The sequence below is a fragment of the Oncorhynchus keta genome, chromosome 35 (genome assembly GCF_023373465.1).
Source record: "Oncorhynchus keta strain PuntledgeMale-10-30-2019 chromosome 35, Oket_V2, whole genome shotgun sequence".
Taxonomy (NCBI): Eukaryota; Metazoa; Chordata; class Actinopteri; order Salmoniformes; family Salmonidae; genus Oncorhynchus; species Oncorhynchus keta.
In genome coordinates this window covers 252,773-278,867 of record NC_068455.1, presented here as the reverse complement: position 1 = coordinate 278,867, position 26,095 = coordinate 252,773, and the positions used below count along the sequence as shown (strand labels likewise).

Below are 26,095 nucleotides of genomic sequence, written 5' to 3'. Positions count from 1 at the left end.
TTTCTATTAATGGACAGTGTCTTTATGTCTACTGGAGTCCTTTTCTATTAATGGACAGTGTCTTTAGGTCTACTGAAGTCATTTTCTATGAATGGACAGTGTCTTTAGGTCTACTGGAGTCCTTTTCTATTAATGGACAGTGTCTTTAGGTCTACTGGAGTCCTTTTCTATTAAGGGACAGTGTCTATGTCTACTGGAGACCTTTTCTATTAATGGACAGTGTCTTTAGGTCTACTGGAGTCCTTTTCTATTAATGGACAGTATCTCTACTTTCCTCAAGTAAGACAATAGAGTTATTTTTCCACAACTGCTGGTAAGGCAGGAGGGATAGGGGTTAAGGTTGGGGTGGTTAAGGTTATGGTTGGGGTCAGGGGTTAAGGTTATGGTTGGAGTTGGGGGTTAAGGTTGGGGTGGTTAAGGTTATGGTTGGGGGAAGGGGTGGTTAGGGTTATTGTATAAGCATTGTGAATGATCATTCCATGACGCTTGCATGAGAAATAAAAAATAAACAAAAAATAAACAATCATTCAGGATCAACCAAAGTTTATTCAAACACTTGTGACATTTTATGTAAAAGTTAATTATTTACATAAAGATTTGATTTATGACAAAAAAGCTCAGATTTGGACTAATATTGAAGTAAACTATCGCTACCAAGTCATCTGAATCATGTTCAAAATGTTATTCAACTTTTCAGTTTGATTAAATAAACATTAAATAAACAGAATTATACAATATCTTCAATATAAGCACAGGTTATTAAGAACATTGGATTTATTTTCATTAACATTTTAAGTAGTGAATGTCATTATACTGCAACGTCTTGCCTCTCAAACCTAATTTAATCCTCTAACCAGAGTTTGGTGCGATGGTCATTAAAAACATAAAACAATAGCAGTGCATAATATCATATATGATACGAACCGAGCTCTAGTAACTAGCCTTCTACAGTGTAGAACAGACTTCAATAGAACTATTACAGAATTCTATTCTAGAACTTAGATTGGAGTCAGTTCTGTCTGTTGTCCCGGTCCTCCTCCATCATACTGCCAATCTGATGCTATACAACTTATAGGTTACTATAGGTTACTGCTAGCCTGCTGCCAGTCAGGATGGACAGTTACTCACCCTAACATGCTGCCAGTCAGGATGGATAGTTACTCACCCTAACATGATGCCCACCACCCTCTAGTTGTGCAGATGACTTCAACTTTAAAAACAATCCCAATCTGAAACACTATCCACTAAAATAGCATTTCATCAGATGATAAATTAGCTATTACAATGTACGCGCTCTCTCAAAAAAAGCATATTGTACACTTCATTTTTCTCCAATAAAAACTATGAATGACTTATTGCTTCAAATATTGTCTTCTCTTGTATCGCAGAACCAGGGTACACAGTCAGATATGCCCTGAGTCCACATGGACAACAAACATGGATTTGATTATTAGACTAATAGACTATAGTGCAATTACAAACTCCATGAAATAATTTCCCCCTTGCGGTTAGAGGCCAGCCAGCAGCCGGAAGGTTGCCAGTTTCAATCCCGGACCGACCAGAAGAATCTGTCGGGAAGTCAGCTGGAAGGTTGCTGGTATCAAATCCTACCACTACATGCCATTGAGCAAGGCACTTAACCCCCCACAACAACAGCTCCCTGGACGCACAGTGTAGCCCCTGCACCACTCCAATACCTGTATATAGAATGTGTCTCTTCCAGAGAAGTTGGGTTAAAAGCATAAGTCAAATTTTGGTTGGATCTTGTGTGCAATTGACTCCTCCTCTACATCTTCCTCAAGTGGGTGAAGACTCCTCTTCACTAGTGGTTGAAGACTCCTCCTGAACTAGGCTTTGGCGGTATACCGTATATATCATATCTGAAACTATTTCTTTGACGTTTTTCCAATACATTTTAATATTTGTAGATTGTTTTAAAGTAAATAACTGTAGTCAACTTGTGCAATACATTAAGAGATAAAGCAGATTGTGAAGCTTACCATAGTCCCCCAGAACAGCTGACCCAGTCACATTATGAAGTTACCATAGTCCCCCAGAACAGCTGACCCAGTCACATTATGAAGTTACCATAGTCCCCCAGAACAGCTGACCCAGTCACATTATGAAGTTACCATAGTCCCCCAGAACAGCTGACCCAGTCACATTATGAAGTTACCATAGTCCCCCAGAACAGCTGACCCAGTCACATTATGAAGTTACCATAGTCCCCCAGAACAGCTGACCCGGTCACCTGCCTGCTGATAGAAGGTCAGTCAGAGCGCAGCCTGCTGATAGAAGGTATCAGTCAGAGCGCTGCCTGCTGATAGAAGGTATCAGTCAGAGCGCAGCCTGCTGATAGAAGGTATCAGTCAGAGCGCAGCCTGCTGATAGAAGGTATCAGTCAGAGCGCAGCCTGCTGATAGAAGGTATCAGTCAGAGCGCAGCCTGCTGATAGAAGGTATCAGTCAGAGCGCAGCCTGCTGATAGAAGGTATCAGTCAGAGCGCAGCATGCTGATAGAAGGTATCAGTCAGAGCGCAGCCTGCTGATAGAAGGTATCAGTCAGAGCGCAGCCTGCTGATAGAAGGTATCAGTCCGAGCGCTGCCTGCCGATAGAAGGTATCAGTCCGAGCGCTGCCTGCCGATAGAAGGTATCAGTCCGAGCGCTGCCTGCTGATAGAAGGTATCAGTCAGAGCGCTGATAGAAGGTATCAGTCAGAGCGCTGCCTGCTGATAGAAGGTATCAGTCCGAGCGCTGCCTGCCGATAGAAGGTATCAGTCCGAGCGCTGATAGAAGGTATCAGTCAGAGCGCTGCCTGCTGATAGAAGGTATCAGTCAGAGCGCAGCCTGCTGATAGAAGGCCTGGTACTGAATTATGAGTTTAGAAGTGCAACTGAAGCACAAAATTAGTCTGATGCTGAGCAGAAATGACAATAAGAAGCATTTTAGGAATGTGTTTACAAAACTCAGATAGATATTTCTAATGCATTTTCTATTTTTCCTGATTGAAAAATGCTGAATTAAGTTGCGAGCTATCTAAGTGGCTAAATTAATAAGGTAAGGGGGGCATCATATTGTGTTTGCTTTCTGCCATGATTAAGTTGTCAAAGCCCTTTGGATCAGTTCTGTACAGCTGTCACTGCCCTCTGTTGATTTCCTTTCATTTTTTCTCCTCTCGTCTGCTCCACCTTCTAAGCAGAGCAGGCAGGCCCGTTGCCCTAGCGACTCCAGACTCCACACAGATACAGCATGTAGACATCATGCTCCAGAGTCAGTGCTGTTCATTTGCACAATGTCTCTCGTTCACATGCACTTGTAAATGTACAAACTCACCAAAAATTACATTCGGTAGTGCCTACCTATATACGTAGAATTTTATGCGCTGGACTGCCTGTCTTTGCAATTAACTTATTTTTGTCTGCGCTTGTTAGCATATTTAGGTAGCAGCCTCCATGCCATTACTTGTGCTAATTTTGTAAGGCATTCTACTAAAAAGACGCCCAATGGGATTTTTTTGGTGCCCACTTGTGTACTAAACCGGTAATATTGTAAATCCCGGGATAAGAGGACGGTCTGATATGAAAACATGGATACCGCCCATTCCTAGTGTGAGCTGATCATATATCAGACGACAGCCAACCCTCCAGCGTCACAGCAAACCCCAATGTGTTCCAGGAATGGATTAAAGGTAACATCTCAATATGCTTCTCACCCTAGCCCTCCGAACCAGCAACAGGCTCGTACACTTCTCTGCCTAGAGCTCAGAAATAAGGAAGGTTCTGAAATCAACATGTATCAGACAGACATACCTTCTGATGTCCAATACAACTCAACCAAACTAACTCTATACACACCTCCGTGGATTTAGTAACAGACAAAGTCAAGTACTCAAGTCAAAGTGGGCAGAATATTATATATTCATCAAAAACAACAATACATCTTTGACAGTATCCGTAATGTCTGGTTCTATTCAAGGCCAAGATGCTGATTGGTCAGACTCACCCTGTGCTCCATGCAGCTCAACACAACCGATTATTGATTTCATTACATTTGATTGCTTCTTTAGTCAGTTAGAATGGGTTTGAAAATGATAAGGTTCTGGTCAAATAGGAGAGACAGACCAGCCCGGTCTCTAACATCAGGTATAGTCTACAGTAGAACTTTGACAGGTCATCAACTCCTATAAGTAATGGGGTCCCTTTGGTGACGAACCCTAAAGCCTGTAGAATGCATTACCTACATCTTTATGTTACATTCAACACAATAAATAGCAACAACTCAGTTAACACGTATTAACATCAGGACCTTAAATTTTTTTTTTTTTTTTTTAAATAAAGTTCAATCAAAAGCGAATTGGGCTGAGTGGAATAAATGAATAAGATTGAGTGTGCAAAGTCGAGGATCTTGAAGAACGAATCCTTCCTTTGATGGTTGAATGAATAGAAGGCAAGCTGGTTCATCTCAAACCAGAGCCATTATACAGGTTGTAAAGTATGGCTATATACACTGAATGTACAAAACATTAGGAACACCTGCTCTTTCCATGACAGACTGACCAGGTGAAAGCTATGATCCCTTATTGATGTCACTTTTTAAATCCACTTCAATCAGTGTAGATGAAGGGGAGGAGACAGGTTTAAGAAGGACTTTTAAGCCTTGTTATGTGTGTGCCATTCAGAGGATGAATGGGCAAGACAAAATCTTTACGTGCCTTTGAACGGGGTATGGTAGTAGGTGCCTTTGAACGGGGTACGGTAGTAGGCGTCTTTGAACGGGGTATGGTAGTAGGTGGTAGTATGGTATGGTAGTAGGTGTCTTTGAACGGGGTATGGTAGTAGGCGCCTTTGAAGGGTATGGTAGTAGGTGGTAGTATGGTATGGTAGTAGGTGGTAGTATGGTATGGTAGTAGGCGGTAGTATGGTATGGTAGTAGGCGTCTTTGAACGGGGTATGGTAGTAGGTGGTAGTATGGTATGGTAGTAGGCGTCTTTGAACGGGGTATGGTAGTAGGCGTCTTTGAACAGGGTATGGTAGTAGGTGGTAGTATGGTATGGTAGTAGGCGTCTTTGAACGGGGTATGGTAGTGGCGTCTTTGAACAGGGTATGGTAGTAGGTGGTAGTATGGTATGGTAGTAGCAGTCTTTGAACGGGGTATGGTAGTAGGCGTCTTTGAACGGGGTATGGTAGTAGGTGTCTTTGAACGGGGTATGGTAGTAGGTGTCTTTGAACGGGGTATGGTAGTAGGTGGTAGTATGGTAGTAGGCGCCTTTGACGGGGTATGGTAGTAGGTGTCTTTGAACGGGGTATGGTAGTAGGTGGTAGTATGGTATGGTAGTAGGTGCCTTTGAACGGGGTATGGTAGTAGGTGTCTTTGAACGGGGTATGGTAGTAGGTGTCTTTGTAGTATGGTAGTAGGTGTCTTTGAACAGGGTATGGTAGTAGGTGTCTTTGTAGTATGGTATGGTAGTAGGTGTCTTTGAACGGGGTATGGTAGTAGGTGTCTTTGTAGTATGGTATGGTAGTAGGTGTCTTTGAACAGGGTATGGTAGTAGGTGTCTTTGTAGTATGGTATGGTAGTTGGTGTCTTTGAACAGGGTATGGTAGTAGGTGTCTTTGAACGGGGTATGGTAGTAGGAGTCTTTGAACGGGGTATGGTAGTAGCAGTCTTTGAACAGGGTATGGTAGTAGGTGTCTTTGAACGGGGTATGGTAGTAGGTGGTAGTATGGTATGGTAGTAGGTGTCTTTGAACGGGGTATGGTAGTAGCAGTCTTTGAGCAGGGTATGGTAGTAGGTGTCTTTGAACGGGGTATGGTAGTAGCAGTCTTTGAACAGGGTATGGTAGTAGGTGTCTTTGAACGGGGTATGGTAGTAGGTGGTAGTATGGTATGGTAGTAGGTGGTAGTAGGTGCCTTTGAACAGGGTATGGTAGTAGGTGCCTTTGAACGGGGTATGGTAGTAGGTGGTAGTATGGTATGGTAGTAGGTGTCTTTGAACGGGGTATGGTAGTAGGTGGTAGTAGGTGCCAGAAGCAGCGGTTTGTGTCAAGAACCGCAACGCTGCTGAGTTTCACGCGTGTATCAAGATTGGTCCACCACCCAAAGGACATGCAGACGAATTAACACAATTGTGGGAAGCATTGGAGTCAACAACGGCCAGCATCCCTGTGGACAGCTTTGGACACCTTGTAGAGTCCATGCCGTGCCAAATTGAGGCTGTTCTGAGAGCTAAAGGGGGTGGAACGCCATATCAGGATGGTGTCCTTAATGTTTTGTAAACTGTAGCTGTGAGATAGGAGACGCTGTTATATCATATCATTGTTGCCTCGGCCTTATTACGTACCTGTTGAAGGCCTAGATCAGGGGTGTCAAACTCATTCCACGTAAGGTCGAGTGTCTGCAGGTTTTTGGTTTTTCCTTTCAATTAAGACCTAGACACCCAGGTGAGGTGAGTTCCTTATTAAATAGTGTGGAGCGGAAACCCAGACACTCGCCCCTCCCTGGAATGAGATAAAGCATATCTAACCCAGTACTACCATGAGATAGATAGCTTGGGTCCCAGTACTACCATGAGATAGCTAGCTTGGGTCCCAGTACTACCATGAGATAGCTAGCTTGGGTCCCAGTACTACCATGAGATAGCTAGCTTGGGTCCCAGTACTACCATGAGATAGCTAGCTTGGGTCCCAGTACTACCATGAGATAGCTAGCTTGGGTCCCAGTACTACCATTAGATAGCTAGCTTGGGTCCCAGTACTACCATGAGATAGCTAGCTTGGGTCCCAGTACTACCATTAGATAGCTAGCTTGGGTCCCAGTACTACCATGAGATAGCTAGCTTGGGTCCCAGTACTACCATTAGATAGATAGCTTGGGTCCCAGTACTACCATTAGATAGCTAGCTTGGGTCCCAGTACTACCATTAGATAGATAGCTTGGGTCCCAGTACTACCATTAGATAGATAGCTTGGGTCCCAGTACTACCATTAGATAGATAGCTTGGGTCCCAGTACTACCATGAGATAGATAGCTTGGGTCCCAGAAACATCATTTGTTTCTAAGACTATGTTGTTTGAGTATAATTTTTGGGTACTTTGGGATAAGTTTAAATAATGTTCATAAGGGCACAAAAGCCTTTCTGAAACAAATTTCAGCCTCTAATTCTATTGGAAGAAACTGTTTAGAGTGGGTGGGTGGTAGCTCATGGTGCCGGTCGACTGGTCAGGGTAAACGGAGGTCTGGGGTCCAGAGATGAGCTCCAGTTACGTCATCTCGGATGCGGTTTCCTCCCCCAAGCAGAGCCTCTTCTGTGGGCTAGTTATTTAACTTAGCAGCCTGCTCCTTCTGGGCCTTCTCCTTCTCTTGCAGCTTCTCCTCCTTCTGCAGCATCACCATGATTTCTGCTACCTGGCTGGTGTTGATGTCAATGTCCTCCTTGTCAATCAACTCCACCAACTAGAATAACACACACAACGAGACACACATTGGGTTAGCGTTCATTCGTTGTCACCACCTGTCTGTCTTTCATTCAGCTGATTGGCTGAGAAGACACAGCCAGAGGTCCCAACACATACCTTGATGACATCATCAATGTCGATCTTCCCGTCCTTGTTGTCATCGAGAGCGTCAGCGATGCTCTGCAGCTTGTGCTCTGGAATGTTCTGGATCTGCCTCATGACAGTGATGAGCTCGTTGATACTGATCAGGTTCTCCCTAAAGGTAAACAGAAGGCTACATACAGGAGGCATGTTACTGGCTCACATAGGTCACACGGTGGGGGAGGAGCCAACGCTGTTGCCATGCAGGATCAAAAGTCCCAGATCAGAGCACACCAATCAGATCAAACCAAATTACATTTTAGGGAATATTTTATCAGTGAAGTGCAATGAAGAACAAGCTAAAATAAAAAAATATTTTAAAGCCTTTCCTAGGAATTGCATCTTTTGCGAAAAATCATATCTAGAAAAGGATTGTGATCATTAATTTAGCAAATGAGAGTTATCATTATTGTGAAGAAAAAAAAGCAGTAATAAATCATGTTCAGGTGTATTATGCTATAGTCACTATATAGCAACAGTTTAAATGACATATGGACTATATACTAGTGGTTCTCAACCGGTGCAGCACACATTAGATTCCTTTACTTTAGATTGGTGTGTAATTGTTGTGAAATTGTTAGATTTTACTACAATGTTGGAGCTAGAAACACAAGCATTTCACTACACTCACAATAACATCTGCTAAACATGTGTATGTGACCAGTAAAATGTAATTTGAGGTGTGCTGCTTGAGGAACTCTCAGGTGTGCTGCAAAACTTTTCCTAATCTTGACTAATGTTTTTGAACCCTCACTTATAAACATGTGAAGTTGACTTGGGAGCACTAGAGTTGGTCAGATAACACATTCAATGGTTACACATGGTTCCATCTGTATCGTTGGTTCCAGTCCAGTGTGCTCAGGCTGTTACATGTATCACCTGAGGGGTGCACATCACCAGCAAAGTCATTGTATCATTTTACTTTTGTCTATAAAAACAGTTAGCACAACTAAGTCTGATAGGGTTGTCATTTATTTCTTAATATATGGCTCTGGGCGTAGCTATACCACAGCCTCTGCTCTAGAAACAGTGGCTTCGTGTCCATGGTTGCACCTTTACAATACAGAAAACCACTCCTCTGTAGCCCAAACTGTTCAAAACTAAAACATTTTACCAGAGCTAAAAAAAAGATCCATATTATTTGGGGAGCAGATGGGTCGCTCTTAAAGGGGCGGGTGTCATTGCAAATGAATCCTTTCCAGTGTAGTTTGATGGACTAAATGGTTGAAACTCCACCACATTGTTAACATCTGACGTCGCAGCTTTTACCAACATTTAGCTTAACTTTTAGCGACTCCATATTTCTCAATGAATAATCGGAATAGTAAGAACAATTTAAATGTGTTAGCATCTGATCCTAGAAAATTATCAAGATTTCTTGTTTTGAGAAGGGCTCAGTGTCAGAATGGTAAAACTATTGTAAGTCTGTCTGCTTGTTTAAATAAGGGTTAGGGTTAACTCTAACCCAGACTGGCTTCTCAGGAAGTCTACATTAGAACAGACACCATACTGATGAATAAGGGTTAGGGTTAACTCTAACCCAGACTGGCTTCTCAGGAAGTCTACATTAGAACAGACACCATACTGATGAATAAGGGTTAGGGTTAACTCTAACCCAGACTGGCTTCTCAGGAAGTCTACATTAGAACAGACACCATCAATAACAGCATAGTGATGATGCATGTTTGCCAATCCAAATGAAGAATGACTTTAAAAAAGGTCAAAGAACAGACTTACTAAAAGACCATGCTTCTCCTTAAAGGAAATACACTATTTTAAAATGGAGACAGCCCTTAATGGCACTGCCCATGCTGTCACAGGAGCTGCTATTATGAGGAGCTCTCTAACATAATCTAGTATAAAGCCCCACCCCAGTGACTTGAATGAACCTGTTCCATCAGATTGAACCAGGCACAACTGCTGAGGGCAGAGTGCTCTGCTCAGATGGAACAGTAAACTGTGCCACCAAGCAGGGTTTCATTTAGCCGGTATTAGCCGGCTTTTGGACACTATTTTGTTTTAGGAAAGCCGATAAAATCTGCACCGGCCGGTTGTCCGGTAAGGGAATAAAACATTATTACTTAGTCTCGTCATCGATGGAAATACATTTGACCTGTCATGCTTATTAGTCTCTAGGTTCATTTGCATAATTGAACAGAATTAAATTGGTGTGTGTATATTCATTATGTAACTTATTTGTGACTCGTTTCAGTAAGGTGGACGTCACTACTTCACAGGAGAGGCATATTAACTTTGTTTGTTTGTTGCAGAAATGCCTTCTGGGACATGTGAACTTTCAAGTGCCTTAATAACAAACTTGTATGTCATATGTAAATACGAATACAATTGTTAAGTTACGAGCCTGGTTGGTTTAGACAGGAACTTTCCCGCTAGCCATGATTGGCTGAGATAATGGATGGACATACCGAGACATGAGTTCGGATTGGTCTGCCATGTAACATACTTCTGTCTATAACATGAGCTGTTCTCAGTAAGTGTGGATACTTGCTACCGCAGCTTTTTTGAAAGATGTAACGTGAACCGTGGAGAACGCAAAGTGATGCTACTGCTCTCAACAATGAATTTATCAGACGCTGTCGACAAAGATCAGCGGGACAAAAGGTTGTGATGGACTACTTCCTGGAGGATGATCGTGCCACGCTGAATCTCTCCGACTGAACATTATTCAGACGATGAGGAAATCCGACTTAGGTAAAAGCATTTTCATTGAACCATCTTCCGATGACAGCGATTGGGAAGAAACGACGATCAATAGAGTTGTTGTCGCGGAAGAAGTTGACCATGTTTTGAATGACCATCAGTAGAATGCCTGGTGGAAGCAGAGTATGATAAGGAGATCAATAGAATTCTGCCGATTGATTACCAATGCAGAGGGAGTGGAAAAGAGAACAAGGCTGTAGTATAAAACTTCTGTCTCCGGATTACATCTTCAAACTATGGGCAACTATGGCATCCGCGACAGAGAAGGAGAAAGACTGGATGATTATGGCATTGCACACGGTCAGTGTGAACCAGAGTGACTGGACACAATGGGCCAAGCAAGCTGTACAAACAAAATGAAAATGACACAGGGCACACAAGGCATCATATTAGCATCTCATGCTAGTTGATGACAATCCTAGTCATATTAGCAACCCATGCTAGTTGATGATAATCCTAGTCATATTAGCAACCCATGCTAGTTGATGATATTCCTAGTCATATTAGCATCTCATGCTAGTTGATGATAATCCTCGTCATATTAGCATCCCATGCTAGTTGTTGATAATCCTAGTCATATTAGCATCCCATACTAGTTAATGATAATCCTAGTCATATTAGCATCCCGTGCTAGTCATATTAAATCAAATCAAATGTATTTATATAGCCCTTCTTACATCAGATGACATATCAAAGTGCTGTACAGAAATCCAGCCTAAAACCCCAAACAGGTGTAGAAGCACGGTGGCTAGGAAAAACTCCCTAGAAAGGCCAAAACATAGGAAGAAACCTAGAGAGGAACCAGGCCATGAGCATCTCATGCTAGTTGTTGCATATTAGATCTCCCCTCTTTCTAAATCTCCAACTGATATTTTCATCCACTTCACATGAAACCGCTGGCTTTTGACAACAGTGTGGCGCGTATCCTACTGCCTTGTGCGTATTGCTGCATTTATACTATGAAGAAAAAATGGTTTATCAACATTTTAAACTAAAGGTTCTGATCTGTTGCATCAGACTCATTGCTTTACACATTGTTGCATCCTCGACTTGCATGTTCTGTTAACATGGATTGCAATAATCTGACACACCGTCAACAACCCAGCCACACCGTCAACAACCCAGACACACCGTCAACAACCCAGACACACCGTCAACAACCCAGACACACCGTCAACAACCCCGCCACACCGTCAACAACCCCGCCACACCGTCAACAACCCAGACACACCGTCAACAACCCAGACACACCGTCAACAACCCAGCCACACCGTCAACAACCCAGACACACCGTCAACAACCCAGACACACAGTCAACAACCCCGCCACACAGTCAACAACCCCGCCACACCGTCAACAACCCCGCCACACCGTCAACAACCCCGCCACACCGTCAACAACCCCGCCACACCGTCAACAACCCAGCCACACCGTCAACAACCCCGCCACACCGTCAACAACCCCGCCACACCGTCAACAACCCAGACACACCGTCAACAACCCAGACACACCGTCAACAACCCCGCCACACCGTCAACAACCCCGCCACACCGTCAACAACCCCGCCACACCGTCAACAACCCCGCCACACCGTCAACAACCCCGCCACACCGTCAACAACCCCGCCACACCGTCAACAACCCCGCCACCCAGACAAACTGTCAACAACAACTATGATGATCATCCATTCTCCATCAAAATGTCAAATGAACATTCTCCAATATTCAAACGAGCCTAGTTTTTGTTGAAGGCATATTAAGTGATATTTCTTTGGAGGCATGTGGTTTTAGCGAGAGCGAACACATTTCAGCATGTGAATAAGACTCCTAAACCATTACTCCAAATGCTACCTGACGATACGTTAACACCGGTCACATGACGTCTATATCCTGTTCCAGTCTGATCGAACAGAGTGGTTCTATGATGACACTGCTGATTTCTTACCCAATAGGAGGAGTGGACGGTCTGTCCATCTGTCCGTCGAGGACCACCTTGTCCTGCTCCAGCTCTGTGATGATCTTGCCTATCCTACTGATCATCCTGTTGACCCTCTTAGAGAGCCGCTGAGAGGCCTTACTCTCCTGCACGGCCTTCTCCTGGCCAGTCTTAGATAACTCCTTCTTCATCTCCTTTAGGTCCTGGACAAAAACACACACATCCCTCATCAGTAGTGACGAGATCCCACCCGACCCCCCGTCAGTAGTGACGAGATCCCCCCGACCCCCCCGTCAGTAGTGACGAGATCCCACCCGACCCCCCGTCAGTAGTGACGAGATCCCACCCCCCGTCAGTAGTGACGAGATCCCACCCGACCCCCCGTCAGTAGTGACGAGATCCCACCCGACCCCCCGTCAGTAGTGACCCCCCGTCAGTAGTGACGAGATCCCACCCGACCCCCCGTCAGTAGTGACGAGATCCCACCCGACCCCCCGTCAGTAGTGACGAGATCCCACCCGACCCCCTCCGTCAGTAGTGACGAGATCCCACCCGACCCCCGTCAGTAGTGACGAGATCCCACCCGACCCCCCGTCAGTAGTGACGAGATCCCACCCGACCCCCATCAGTAGTGACGAGATCCCACCCGACCCCCCCGTCAGTAGTGACGAGATCCCACCCGACCCCCCGTCAGTAGTGACGAGATCCCACCCGACCCCCCGTCAGTAGTGACGAGATCCCACCCGACCCCCCGTCAGTAGTGACGAGATCCCACCCGACCCCCTCCGTCAGTAGTGACGAGATCCCACCCGACCCCCCGTCAGTAGTGACGAGATCCCACCCGACCCCCGTCAGTAGTGACGAGATCCCACCCGACCCCCGTCAGTAGTGACGAGATCCCACCCGACCCCCCGTCAGTAGTGACGAGATCCCACCCGACCCCCCGTCAGTAGTGACGAGATCCCACCCGACCCCCGTCAGTAGTGACGAGATCCCACCCGACCCCCCGTCAGTAGTGACGAGATCCCACCCCACCCCCCGTCAGTAGTGACGAGATCCCACCCGACCCCCCGTCAGTAGTGACGAGATCCCACCCGACCCCCCGTCAGTAGTGACGAGATCCCACCCGACCCCCGTCAGTAGTGACGAGATCCCACCCACCCCCCGTCAGTAGTGACGAGATCCCACCCGACCCCCCGTCAGTAGTGACGAGATCCCACCCGACCCCCCGTCAGTAGTGACGAGATCCCACCCGCCCCCTCCGTCAGTAGTGACGAGATCCCACCCGCCCCCTCCGTCAGTAGTGACGAGATCCCACCCGACCCCCTCCGTCAGTAGTGACGAGATCCCACCCGACCCCCCGTCAGTAGTGACGAGATCCCACCCGCCCCCCGTCAGTAGTGACGAGATCCCACCCGCCCCCGTCAGTAGTGACGAGATCCCACCCGACGCCCCCCGTCAGTAGTGACGAGATCCCACCCGACGCCCCCCGTCAGTAGTGACGAGATCCCACCCGACCCCCCCGTCAGAAGTGAGGAGATCCCACCTTACCTCGCTGTACTCTTGCACGTCATCTTTCAGGTCCTCTAGCTCCTCCTTTTCCAGAGTGAGTAACTTCTTCTGTTCCTTCAGCTGGGTACATGCATCACTCAACATGTCTATCTCTTCCTTCGTGATCTCCTCTCCCTGTAGGGGACAATATATACTAGATTATTATACAGTTTGGTATAGAACAATATATACTAGATTATACAGCAGGGTAAAGGACAATATAAAGGACAGGTGTCTGTGTGTTACCCTGATGCCCTCTAGGACAGGTGTCTGTGTTACCCTGATGCCCTCTAGGACAGGTGTTGGTCTGTGCGTTACCCTGATGCCCTCTAGGACAGGTGTTGGTCTGTGTGTTCCCCTGATGCCCTCTAGGACAGGTGCCTGTGCGTTATCCTGATGTCCTCTAGGACAGGTGTTGGTCTGTGCGTTACCCTGATGCCCTCTAGGACAGGTGTCTGTGTTACCCTGATGCCCTCTAGGACAGGTGTTGGTCTGTGCGTTACCCTGATGCCCTCTAGGACAGGTGTTGGTCTGTGTGTTCCCCTGATGTCCTCTAGGACAGGTGCCTGTGTGTTACCCTGATGCCCTCTAGGACAGGTGCCTGTGCGTTACCCTGATGCCCTCTAGGACAGGTGCCTGTGCGTTATCCTGATGTCCTCTAGGACACGTGCCTGTGTGTTACCCTGATGCCCTCTAGGACAGGTACCTGTGCGTTACCCTGATACCCTCTAGGACAGGTGCCTGTGCGTTACCCTGATGCCCTCTAGGACAGGTGCCTGTGCGTTACCCTGATACCCTCTAGGACAGGTGCCTGTGCGTTACCCTGATGCCCTTTAGGACAGGTGCCTGTGCATTACCCTGATGCCCTCTAGGACAGGTGTTGGTCTGTGTGTTCCCCTGATGTCCTCTAGGACAGGTGCCTGTGCGTTACCCTGATGCCCTCTAGGACAGGTGTTGGTCTGTGTGTTACCCTGATGCCCTCTAGGACAGGTGTCTGTGTTTCCCTGATGTCCTCTAGGACAGGTGCTGGTCTGTGTGTTACCCTGATGCCCTTTAGGACAGGTGCATGTGTGTTACCCTGATGCCCTCTAGGACAGGTGTTGGTCTGTGTGTTACCCTGATGCCCTCTAGGACAGGTGTCTGTGTTTCCCTGATGTCCTCTAGGACAGGTGCTGGTCTGTGTGTTACCCTGATGCCCTCTAGGACAGGTGTCTGTGCGTTACCCTGATACCCTCTAGGACAGGTGTTGGTCTGTGTGTTACCCTGATGCCCTCTAGGACAGGTGTTGGTCTGTGTGTTACCCTGATGCCCTCTAGGACAGGTGCCTGTGCGTTACCCTGATGCCCTTTAGGACAGGTGCCTGTGTGTTACCCTGATGTCCTCTAGGACAGGTGCCTGTGCGTTACCCTGATGCCCTCTAGGACAGGTGCTGTGGTACCCTGATGCCCTTTAGGACAGGTGCCTGTGTATTACCCTGATGCCCTCTAGGACAGGTGCCTGTGTGTTAACCTGATGCCCTCTAGGACAGGTGTTGGTCTGTGTGTTCCCCTGATGCCCTCTAGGACAGGTGTCTGTGTTTCCCTGATGTCCTCTAGGACAGGTGTTGGTCTGTGTGTTACCCTGATGCCCTTTAGGACAGGTGCCTGTGCGTTACCCTGATGCCCTCTAGGACAGGTGTTGGTCTGTGTGTTCCCCTGATGCCCTCTAGGACAGGTGCCTGTGTGTTACCCTGATGCCCTCTAGGACAGGTGCCTGTGTGTTACCCTGATGCCCTCTAGGACAGGTGCCTGTGCGTTACCCTGATGTCCTCTAGGACAGGTGTTGGTCTGTGCGTTACCCTGATGCCCTCTAGGACAGGTGTTGGTCTGTGTGTTCCCCTGATGCCCTCTAGGACAGGTGCCTGTGCGTTATCCTGATGTCCTCTAGGACAGGTGCCTGTGCGTTACCCTGATGCCCTCTAGGACAGGTGCCTGTGTTACCCTGATGCCCTCTAGGACAGGTGCCTGTGCGTTACCCTGATGCCCTTTAGGACAGGTGTTGGTCTGTGCGTTACCCTGATGCCCTCTAGGACAGGTGTTGGTCTGTGTGTTCCCCTGATGTCCTCTAGGACAGGTGCCTGTGCGTTACCCTGATGTCCTCTAGGACAGGTGCCTGTGCGTTATCCTGATGTCCTCTAGGACAGGTGCCTGTGCGTTACCCTGATGCCCTCTAGGACAGGTACCTGTGCGTTACCCTGATACCCTCTAGGACAGGTGCCTGTGCGTTACCCTGATGCCCTCTAGGACAGGTGCCTGTGCGTTACCCTGATGCCCTCTAGGACAGGTGCCTGTGCGTTACCCTGATGCCCTCTAGGACAGGTGCCTGTGCGTTACCCTGATGCCCTTTAGGACAGGTGCCTGTGCATTACCCTGATGCCCTCTAGGACAGGTGTTGGTCTGTGTGTTCCCCTGATGTCCTCTAGGACAGGTGCCTGTGCGTTACCCTGATGCCCTCTAGGACAGGTGTTGGTCTGTGTGTTACCCTGATGCCCTCTAGGACAGGTGATAGTCTGTGTGTTACCCTGATGCCCTCTAGGACAGGTGTCTGTGTTTCCCTGATGTCCTCTAGGACAGGTGCTGGTCTGTGTGTTACCCTGATGCCCTCTAGGACAGGTGTCTGTGTGTTACCCTGATGCCCTCTAGGACAGGTGCTGGTCTGTGTGTTACCCTGATGCCCTCTAGGACAGGTGTTGGTCTGTGTGTTACCCTGATGCCCTCTAGGACAGGTGCCTGTGCGTTACCCTGATGCCCTTTAGGACAGGTGCCTGTGTGTTACCCTGATGTCCTCTAGGACAGGTGCCTGTGCGTTACCCTGATGCCCTCTAGGACAGGTGCTGTGCGTTACCCTGATGCCCTTTAGGACAGGTGCCTGTGTATTACCCTGATGCCCTCTAGGACAGGTGCCTGTGTGTTACCCTGATGCCCTCTAGGACAGGTGTTGGTCTGTGTGTTCCCCTGATGCCCTCTAGGACAGGTGTCTGTGTTTCCCTGATGTCCTCTAGGACAGGTGATGGTCTGTGTGTTACCCTGATGCCCTTTAGGACAGGTGCATGTGTGTTACCCTGATGCCCTCTAGGACAGGTGTTGGTCTGTGTGTTACCCTGATGCCCTCTAGGACAGGTGTTGGTCTGTGTGTTACCCTGATGCCCTCTAGGACAGGTGTCTGTGTTTCCCTGATGTCCTCTAGGACAGGTGCTGGTCTGTGTGTTACCCTGATGCCCTCTAGGACAGGTGCCTGTGCGTTACCCTGATACCCTCTAGGACAGGTGTTGGTCTGTGTGTTACCCTGATGCCCTCTAGGACAGGTGTTGGTCTGTGTGTTACCCTGATGCCCTCTAGGACAGGTGCCTGTGCGTTACCCTGATGCCCTCTAGGACAGGTGTCTGTGTTTCCCTGATGTCCTCTAGGACAGGTGCTGGTCTGTGTGTTACCCTGATGCCCTCTAATATAATAATAATATATGCCATTTAGCAGACGCTTTTATGCGACTTACAGTCATGTGTGCATACATTCTACGTATGGGTGGTGAATCGAACCCACTACCCTGGCGTTACAAGCGCCATGCTCTACCAACTGAGCTACAGAAGGACCAGGTGCCTGTGCGTTACCCTGATACCCTCTAGGACAGGTGTTGGTCTGTGTGTTACCCTGATGCCCTCTAGGACAGGTGTTGGTCTGTGTGTTACCCTGATGCCCTCTAGGACAGGTGCCTGTGTGTTACCCTGATGTCCTCTAGGACAGGTGCCTGTGCGTTACCCTGATGCCCTCTAGGACAGGTGCTGTGCGTTACCCTGATGCCCTTTAGGACAGGTGCCTGTGTATTACCCTGATGCCCTCTAGGACAGGTGCCTGTGTGTTACCCTGATGCCCTCTAGGACAGGTGTTGGTCTGTGTGTTCCCCTGATGCCCTCTAGGACAGGTGTCTGTGTTTCCCTGATGTCCTCTAGGACAGGTGTTGGTCTGTGTGTTACCCTGATGCCCTTTAGGACAGGTGCTTGTGTGTTACCCTGATGCCCTCTAGGACAGGTGTTGGTCTGTGTGTTACCCTGATGCCCTCTAGGACAGGTGCCTGTGTGTTACATTGATGCCCTCTAGGACAGGTGCCTGTGTGTTACCCTGATGCCCTCTAGGACAGGTGCCTGTGTGTTACCCTGATGCCCTCTAGTACAGGTGTCTGTGCGTTACCCTGATGCACTCTAGGACAGGTGTTGGTCTGTGTGTTACCCTGATGCCCTTTAGGACAGGTGCCTGTGCGTTACCCTGATGCCCTCTAGGACAGGTGCCTGTGCGTTACCCTGATGCCCTTTAGGACAGGTGCCTGTGTGTTACCCTGATGCCCTCTAGGACAGGTGCCTGTGCGTTACCCTGATGCCCTTTAGGACAGGTGCCTGTGCGTTACCCTGATGCCCTCTAGGACAGGTGCCTGTGCGTTACCCTGATGCCCTCTAGGACAGGTGCCTGTGTGTTACCCTGATGCCCTCTAGGACAGGTGTTGGTCTGTGTGTTCCCCTGATGCCCTCTAGGACAGGTGCCTGTGTGTTACCCTGATGCCCTCTAGGACAGGTGCCTGTGCGTTACCCTGATGCCCTCTAGGACAGGTGCCTGTGCGTTACCCTGATGCCCTCTAGGACAGGTGCCTGTGTGTTACCCTGATGCCCTCTAGGACAGGTGCCTGTGCGTTACCCTGATGCCCTTTAGGACAGGTGCCTGTGCGTTACCCTGATGCCCTCTAGGACAGGTGCCTGTGCGTTACCCTGATGCCCTTTAGGACAGGTGTTGGTCTGTGCGTTACCCTGATGCCCTTTAGGACAGGTGTTGGTCTGTGTGTTCCCCTGATGCCCTTTAGGACAGGTGTTGGTCTGTGTGTTCCCCTGATGCCCTCTAGGACAGGTGCCTGTGTGTTACCCTGATGCCCTCTAGGACAGGTGCCTGTGCGTTACCCTGATGCCCTCTAGGACAGGTGCCTGTGCGTTACCCTGATGCCCTCTAGGACAGGTGCCTGTGCGTTACCCTGATGCCCTCTAGGACAGGTGCCTGTGCGTTACCCTGATGCCCTCTAGGACAGGTGCCTGTGTGTTACCCTGATGCCCTCTAGGACAGGTGCCTGTGTGTTACCCTGATGCCCTCTAGGACAGGTGCCTGTGTGTTACCCTGATGCCCTCTAGGACAGGTGCCTGTGTGTTACCCTGATGCCCTCTAGGACAGGTGCCTGTGTGTTACCTTGATGCCCTCTAGGACAGGTGCCTGTGTGTTACCCTGATGCCCTCTAGGACAGGTGCCTGTGTGTTACCCTGATGCCCTCTAGGACAGGTGCCAGTGCGTTACCCTGATGCCCTCTAGGACAGGTGCCTGTGTGTTACCCTGATGCCCTCTAGGACAGGTGCCAGTGCGTTACCCTGATGCCCTCTAGGACAGGTGCCAGTGCGTTACCCTGATGCCCTCTAGGACAGGTGCCTGTGTGTTACCCTGATGCCCTCTAGGACAGGTGCCTGTGTGTTACCTTGATGCCCTCTAGGACAGGTGCCTGTGTGTTACCCTGATGCCCTCTAGGACAGGTGCCTGTGTGTTACCCTGATGCCCTCTAGGACAGGTGCCAGTTCGTTACCCTGATGCCCTCTAGGACAGGTGCCTGTGTGTTACCCTGATGCCCTCTAGGACAGGTGCCAGTGCGTTACCCTGATGCCCTCTAGGACAGGTGCCAGTTCGTTACCCTGATGCCCTCTAGGACAGGTGCCTGTGTGTTACCCTGATGCCCTCTAGGACAGGTGCCAGTGCGTTACCCTGATGCCCTCTAGGACAGGTGCCAGTGCGTTACCCTGATGCCCTCTAGGACAGGTGCCTGTGTGTTACCCTGATGCCCTCTAGGACAGGTGCCTGTGTGTTACCTTGATGCCCTCTAGGACAGGTGCCTGTGTGTTACCCTGATGCCCTCTAGGACAGGTGCCTGTGTGTTACCCTGATGCCCTCTAGGACAGGTGCCAGTGCGTTACCCTGATGCCCTCTAGGACAGGTGCCTGTGTGTTACCCTGATGCCCTCTAGGACAGGTGCCAGTGCGTTACCCTGATGCCCTCTAGGACAGGTGCCTGTGTGTTACCCTGATGCCCTCTAGGACAGGTGCCAGTGCGTTACCCTGATGCCCTCTAGGACAGGTGCCTGTGTGTTACCCTGATGCCCTCTAGGACAGGTGCCTGTGTGTTACCTTGATGCCCTCTAGGACAGGCGCTGTGTCTCGTAGTGTCTCTGAGTGTACAGCCATGTCCACACTAGTGAGGGAGTTTTCTGTCCTCTCTGCTGCGTCCGCCAGCCTCTCCATCTCTCGGTCCTTGTTATCCTGACGTATCGCTGCCTCCTCCTGCAGCGTGGCTTCCAACTTGGTCTTGTTGTCCACCTGGGACAGCTCCATCTCAGCCACCTTAACCTGGGCCTCCTTAGCCTGGAGAGAGAGAGAGACACCACCAAGTCATATACACCTCTAACTGACCTCTAACCCTACACCGTGTCAGAGACCCTGACCTCTAACCCTACACTGTGTCAGAGACACTGACCTCTAACCCTACACCGTGTCAGAGACACTGACCTCTCACCCTACACCGTGTCAGAGACTGACCCTGGGCCTCTAACCCTACAACGTGTCAGAGACCCTGACCTCTAACCCTACACTGTGTCAGAGACACTGACCTCTAACCCTACTCCGTGTCAGACACTGACCTCTAACCCGACACCGTGTCAGAGACCCTGGCCTCTAACCCGACACCGTGTCAGAGACCCTGACCTCTAACCCTACACCGTGTCAGAGAACTGACCTCTAACCCGACACCGTGTCAGAGACACTGACCTCTAACCCGACACCGTGTCAGAGACACTGACCTCTAACCCGACACCGTGTCAGAGACACTGACCTCTAACCCGACACCGTGTCAGAGACACTGACCTCTAACCCGACACCGTGTCAGAGAACTGACCTCTAACCCGACACCGTGTCAGAGACACTGACCTCTAACCCGACACCGTGTCAGAGACACTGACCTCTAACCCGACACCGTGTCAGAGACACTGACCTCTAACCCTACAACGTGTCAGAGACCCTGACCTCTAACCCTACACTGTGTCAGAGACACTGACCTCTAACCCTACTCCGTGTCAGACACTGACCTCTCACCCTACACCGTGTCAGAGACACTGACCTCTAACCCTACACCGTGTCAGAGAACTGACCCTGGGCCTCTAACCCTACACCGTGTCAGAGACCCTGACCTCTAACCCTACACCGTGTCAGAGAACTGACCCTGGGCCTCTAACCCTACACCGTGTCAGAGACCCTGACCTCTAACCCTACACCGTGTCAGAGACACTGACCTCTAACCCGACACCGTGTCAGAGAACTGACCTCTAACCCTACACCGTGTCAGAGAACTGACCCTGGGCCTCTAACCCTACACCGTGTCAGAGACACTGACCTCTAACCCTACACCGTGTCAGAGAACTGACCCTGGGCCTCTAACCCTACACCGTGTCAGAGAACTGACCTCTAACCCGACACCGTGTCAGAGACACTGACCTCTAACCCGACACCGTGTCAGAGAACTGACCTCTAACCCGACACCGTGTCAGAGACACTGACCTCTAACCCGACACCGTGTCAGAGAACTGACCTCTAACCCGACACCGTGTCAGAGAACTGACCTCTAACCCGACACCGTGTCAGAGAACTGACCTCTAACCCGACACCGTGTCAGAGACACTGACCTCTAACCCGACACCGTGTCAGAGACACTGACCTCTAACCCGACACCGTGTCAGAGACACTGACCTCTAACCCGACACCGTGTCAGAGACACTGACCTCTAACCCGACACCGTGTCAGAGACACTGACCTCTAACCCTACACCGTGTCAGAGAACTGACCTCTAACCCTACACCGTGTCAGAGAACTGACCCTGGGCCTCTAACCCTACACCGTGTCAGAGACACTGACCTCTAACCCTACACCGTGTCAGAGACACTGACCTCTAACCCGACACCGTGTCAGAGACACTGACCTCTAACCCGACACCGTGTCAGAGAACTGACCTCTAACCCGACATCGTGTCAGAGACACTGACCTCTAACCCCGGGCCTCTGTGAAATAGTGGTAGTATACCAACCCTATAAAATAGTTTGTACCGGTATTTCCAGGTGGAACTATACTCATACATACCACTATGTCAGGCAGATTCTGCAGGGTGGTCTTGAGCTGGTCTGCAGGAGAGAGAGTATCCGGGAGGAACATGGCTCTGGAGAGGAGGAGGAGTGAGGTGGGGATGTGCTGGTTCAGGTGCAGCTCCAACCACTGGAGAAGAGGAACACACACAACTTACTACTCAACAACTCACTACCCCAGGTTACATCTAATCACAGTGAAGAAGAGGTCTTCTGGTTTACCAGGTTACATCTAATCACAGTGAAGAAGAGGTCTTCTGGTTTACCAGGTTACATCTAATCACAGTGAAGAAGAGGTCTTCTGGTTTACCAGGTTACATCTAATCACAGTGAAGAAGAGGTCTACTGGTTTACCAGGTTACATCTAATCACAGTGAAGAAGAGGTCTACTGGTTTACCAGGTTACATCTAATCACAGTGAAGAAGAGGTCTTCTGGTTTACCAGGTTACATCTAATCACAGTGAAGAAGAGGTCTTCTGGTTTACCAGGTTACATCTAATCACAGTGAAGAAGAGGTCTTCTGGTTTACCAGGTTACATCTAATCACAGTGAAGAAGAGGTCTTCTGGTTTAAGTGTTTAGTAGGTTTAATGTAGGCTGTCTCAGTCTCTCCACCATTAGGACACTGATATGTTCATATATAATAATATGAGTGGTTTGTACCTGCTGTAGCTGTTCTCTCAGCCTCTCCTCTGTGACTCCCAGAGCTCTCATCCCTCTGACTCGACAGGCTGCCTGGAGCTCATTCACACTCAGAGTGTCCACCCCCTCTTCAGCTATCAACTGTACTGACAGAGAGAACAGTATTCAGTAGTATTGATTCAACACGGACGACAGATTATTCATCTTCATTCAGGTGAGTGATTAGGGTTAAAAGGTCAGGGTGTCTAATGTCTGACCTTGTCGTCACCACAGATAGCTCATATTTTACTTTTCATTTAACTAGGCAAGTCAGTTAAGGACAAACTCCAATTTTAAAATGATGGCCTACCCCAGCCAACTAACTAACCAGGACGACTCTGGGCCAATTGTGCGTCGCCCTATGGGACTCCCAATCACAGCCAGTTGTGATACGGCCTGGAATCGAGCCAGGGTCTGTAGTGACGCTTCTAGCACTGAGATGCAGTGCCTTAGACCGCTGCGCCACTCGGGAGCCCAAGGTCGTAGCTAGAGGTCAGGGGTCAGAGGTTACGGATGATCACAGACACTTATTTTTTGACTTGCCTAGTTAAATAAAGGTTCAATAAAAAAAGTATACGTTGGAAGGCTTAGGGGTAAAGGTCAGGGGTTACAGACATTGTCGTCAGTGCGGATAGCTCATAGCTTCATGAGGAGTTGAAAGGGTTAGGGGTTAGAGGTCAGGGGTTACAGACCTTGTCGTCAGTGCGGATAGCTCATAGCTTCATGAGGATTTGAAAGGGTTAGGGGTTAGAGGTCAGGGGTTACAGACCTTGTCGTCAGCGCGGATGGCTCGTAGCTTCATGATGAGTTGAAAGGGTTAGGGGTTAAAGGTCAGGGGGTTAAAGACCTTGTCGTCAGCGCGGATGGCTCGTAGCTTCATGATGAGTTGAAAGGGTTAGGGGTTAAAGGTCAGGGGTTACAGGTCAGGGGTTAAAGACCTTGTCGTCAGCGCGGATGGCTCGTAGCTTCATATATATGCCATTTAGCTGACGCTTTTATCCAAAGCGACTTACAGTCATGTGTGCATACATTCTACGTATGGGTGGTCCCGGGAATCGAACCCACTACCCTGGCGTTACAAGCGCCATGCTCTACCAACTGAGCCACAGAGGGACCACATGATGAGTTGAAAGGGTTAGGGGTTAAAGGTCAGGGGTTACAGGTCAGGGGTTACAGACCTTGTCGTCAGCGCGGATAGCTCATAGCTTCATGAGGAGTTGAAAGGGTTAGGGGTTAGAGGTCAGGGGTTACAGACCTTGTCGTCAGCGCGGATGGCTCGTAGCTTCATGATGAGTTGAAAGGGTTAGGGGTTAAAGGTCAGGGGTTACAGGTCAGGGGTTACAGACCTTGTCGTCAGCGCGGATAGCTCATAGCTTCATGAGGAGTTGAAAGGGTTAGAGGTCAGGGGTTACAGACCTTGTCGTCAGCGCGGATGGCTCGTAGCTTCATGATGAGTTGAAAGGGTTAGGGGTTAAAGGTCAGGGGTTACAGACCTTGTCGTCAGTGCGGATAGCTCATAGCTTCATGAGGAGTTGAAAGGGTTAGGGGTTAGAGGTCAGGGGTTACAGACCTTGTCGTCAGCGCGGATAACTCATAGCTTCATGAGGAGTTGAAAGGGTTGGGGGTTAGAGGTCAGGGGTTACAGACCTTGTCGTCAGCGCGGATGGCTCGTAGCTTCATGATGAGTTGAAAGCGAAGGAAGTTGTTGGTTCCTATAGACTGTAGCTCCAACAGACGACACAGAGCAACCAGCTGAGGACGAGTCAGGTTGTCCAGAGTCAACTCATCTTCAAACAGCTTAGAGAACCTGATGATCTGCTCATTACTGGGACGCTCCCCTGAGTCACGGATCTAAAGGGGAAGAGACCGAGACACAGGGGGAGGGGGCAGAGAAGGTTAGGGAGACATTTGGGGACAGAGGAAACAGGGGGGCAGAAACAAAGACAGGGGGAACAGAGACCGAGACAGGGGGGGACAGAGACAGGGTGACAGATTTTATGGAGATGGGGGACAGAGGCGTTTTGACTGTAGCGATAGATGGATCGTACCTTCTGAAAGAAAGTAGAGAACTCCTCAGTGACGTTTCCCTTGGCAACCTTGTTCCTCAGAGCGATCTCCTCTACAGTGTCCTGGAGGAATTTAGCCATCTCCAGCTTCACACGCAGCTCCGTCTTCAGCCTCTCCTCCTGGAACACACACACACACACATTAGACCAGGGAGGTATAAGGTCAGTGGCAGGGCTAGATTAAAGGGGAGATCAGAGGTGAGGAACCTAAAGAAGGCTGTGGCTGGTGTGACGACCCTCCCACTTTGTCTTGACAAATTCTCTCTTTGCTCTTCTTTTCCTTAATAGGATGTTGGTGGTCGGAGCCGGGAGGGTTGTCAGTGAAATGGGACACACCTGGGCTCGGGTATATCTTTAGCTCCATCTTTGTAGTGACTGGGTGTATTGATACACCATCCGAAGTGTAATTAATAACTTCACCATGCTCAAAGGGATATTCAATGTCTGCTTTTAAAATGTTTACCCATCTACCAATAGGTGCCCTTCCTTGCGAGGCATTGGAAAACCTCCCTGGTCTTTGAATCTGTTTGAAATTCCCTGATAGACTGAGGAACCTTACAGATAATTGTATGTGTGGGGTACAGAGATGAGGGACCTTACAGATAATTGTATGTGTGGGGTACAGAGATGAGGGACCTTACAGATAATTGTATGTGTGGGGTACAGAGATGAGGGACCTTACAGATAATTGTATGTGTGGGGTACAGAGATCAGGTAGTCATTAAATCATGTTCAACACTATTATTGCACACTGAGTCCATGCAACTTATTATGAGACTTGTTAAGCACATTTTTACTCCTGAACTTATTTAGGCTTGACATAACAAAGGGGTTGAATACTTGACAAGACATTTCAGCTTTTCATGTTTAATTCATTTGTAAAAAATATAATTCCACTTTGGCATTACGGCGTATTGTGTGTAGGCCAGTGTTTAAAAAGGCTGTCACAACCAAATGTGGGAGGAGGGTCCAGGGTACTTTCTGAAGGCAGTGAGGTCAGTAGCTCCTAACCCTAACCCTAACCCTAACCCTTTCTGAAGGCAGTGAGGTCAGTAGCTCCTAACCCTAACCCTAACCCTAACCCTTTCTGAAGGCAGTGAGGTCAGTAGCTCCTAACCCTAACCCTAACCCTAACCCTTTCTGAAGGCAGTGAGGTCAGTAGCTCCTAACCCTAACCCTAACCCTTTCTGAAGGCAGTGAGGTCAGTAGCTCCTAACCCTAACCCTAACCCTTTCTGAAGGCAGTGAGGTCAGTAGCTCCTAACCCTAACCCTAACCCTTTCTGAAGGCAGTGAGGTCAGTAGCTCCTA

At 48.9% G+C, this 26,095-nt stretch overlaps 1 protein-coding gene and 2 long non-coding RNA genes across 10 annotated transcripts in view; 1 reads left to right on the top strand and 2 right to left on the bottom strand.

Annotated features, from left to right (window-relative positions):
- Nucleotides 1-526: 526 nt before the first annotated feature.
- LOC127915646 (uncharacterized) lies at nt 527-1,853 on the bottom strand. Its single transcript, XR_008091488.1, has 2 exons — nt 1,135-1,853; nt 527-1,097 (listed from the first exon to the last, which is right to left on the bottom strand). It is a non-coding gene; the product is annotated as an uncharacterized LOC127915646 (long non-coding RNA).
- A 273-nt stretch (nt 1,854-2,126) lies between these two features.
- On the top strand, nt 2,127-2,973 carry LOC127915645 (uncharacterized). Of its 6 annotated transcripts, none has more exons than XR_008091481.1 (4): nt 2,127-2,268; nt 2,459-2,650; nt 2,683-2,739; nt 2,829-2,969. It is a non-coding gene; the product is annotated as an uncharacterized LOC127915645 (long non-coding RNA). The 6 variants fall into 6 exon arrangements; XR_008091482.1 differs by having other exon boundaries at nt 2,427-2,650; XR_008091484.1 differs by lacking the exon at nt 2,127-2,268 and having other exon boundaries at nt 2,276-2,490; nt 2,523-2,650.
- Nucleotides 2,974-5,975: 3,002 nt separating this feature from the next.
- letm1 (leucine zipper-EF-hand containing transmembrane protein 1) overlaps nt 5,976-26,095 on the bottom strand; it is a 43,736-nt gene continuing 23,616 nt past the window's right edge. For 2 of the 3 annotated variants that reach the window (XM_052495873.1, XM_052495872.1), the window contains exons 5-13: nt 24,769-24,906; nt 24,368-24,571; nt 22,703-22,822; nt 22,038-22,169; nt 20,040-20,273; nt 13,802-13,936; nt 12,260-12,453; nt 7,571-7,727; nt 5,976-7,451 (exon numbers count right to left, since the gene is read on the bottom strand). In XM_052495873.1, the coding sequence (XP_052351833.1) occupies nt 7,311-7,451; nt 7,571-7,727; nt 12,260-12,453; nt 13,802-13,936; nt 20,040-20,273; nt 22,038-22,169; nt 22,703-22,822; nt 24,368-24,571; nt 24,769-24,906 (1,455 nt within the window). In that variant the 3' untranslated portion in view covers nt 5,976-7,310. The remainder of the gene's footprint in view (nt 7,452-7,570; nt 7,728-12,259; nt 12,454-13,801; nt 13,937-20,039; nt 20,274-22,037; nt 22,170-22,702; nt 22,823-24,367; nt 24,572-24,768; nt 24,907-26,095) is intronic. The other variant, XM_052495874.1, reaches the window with a different exon arrangement.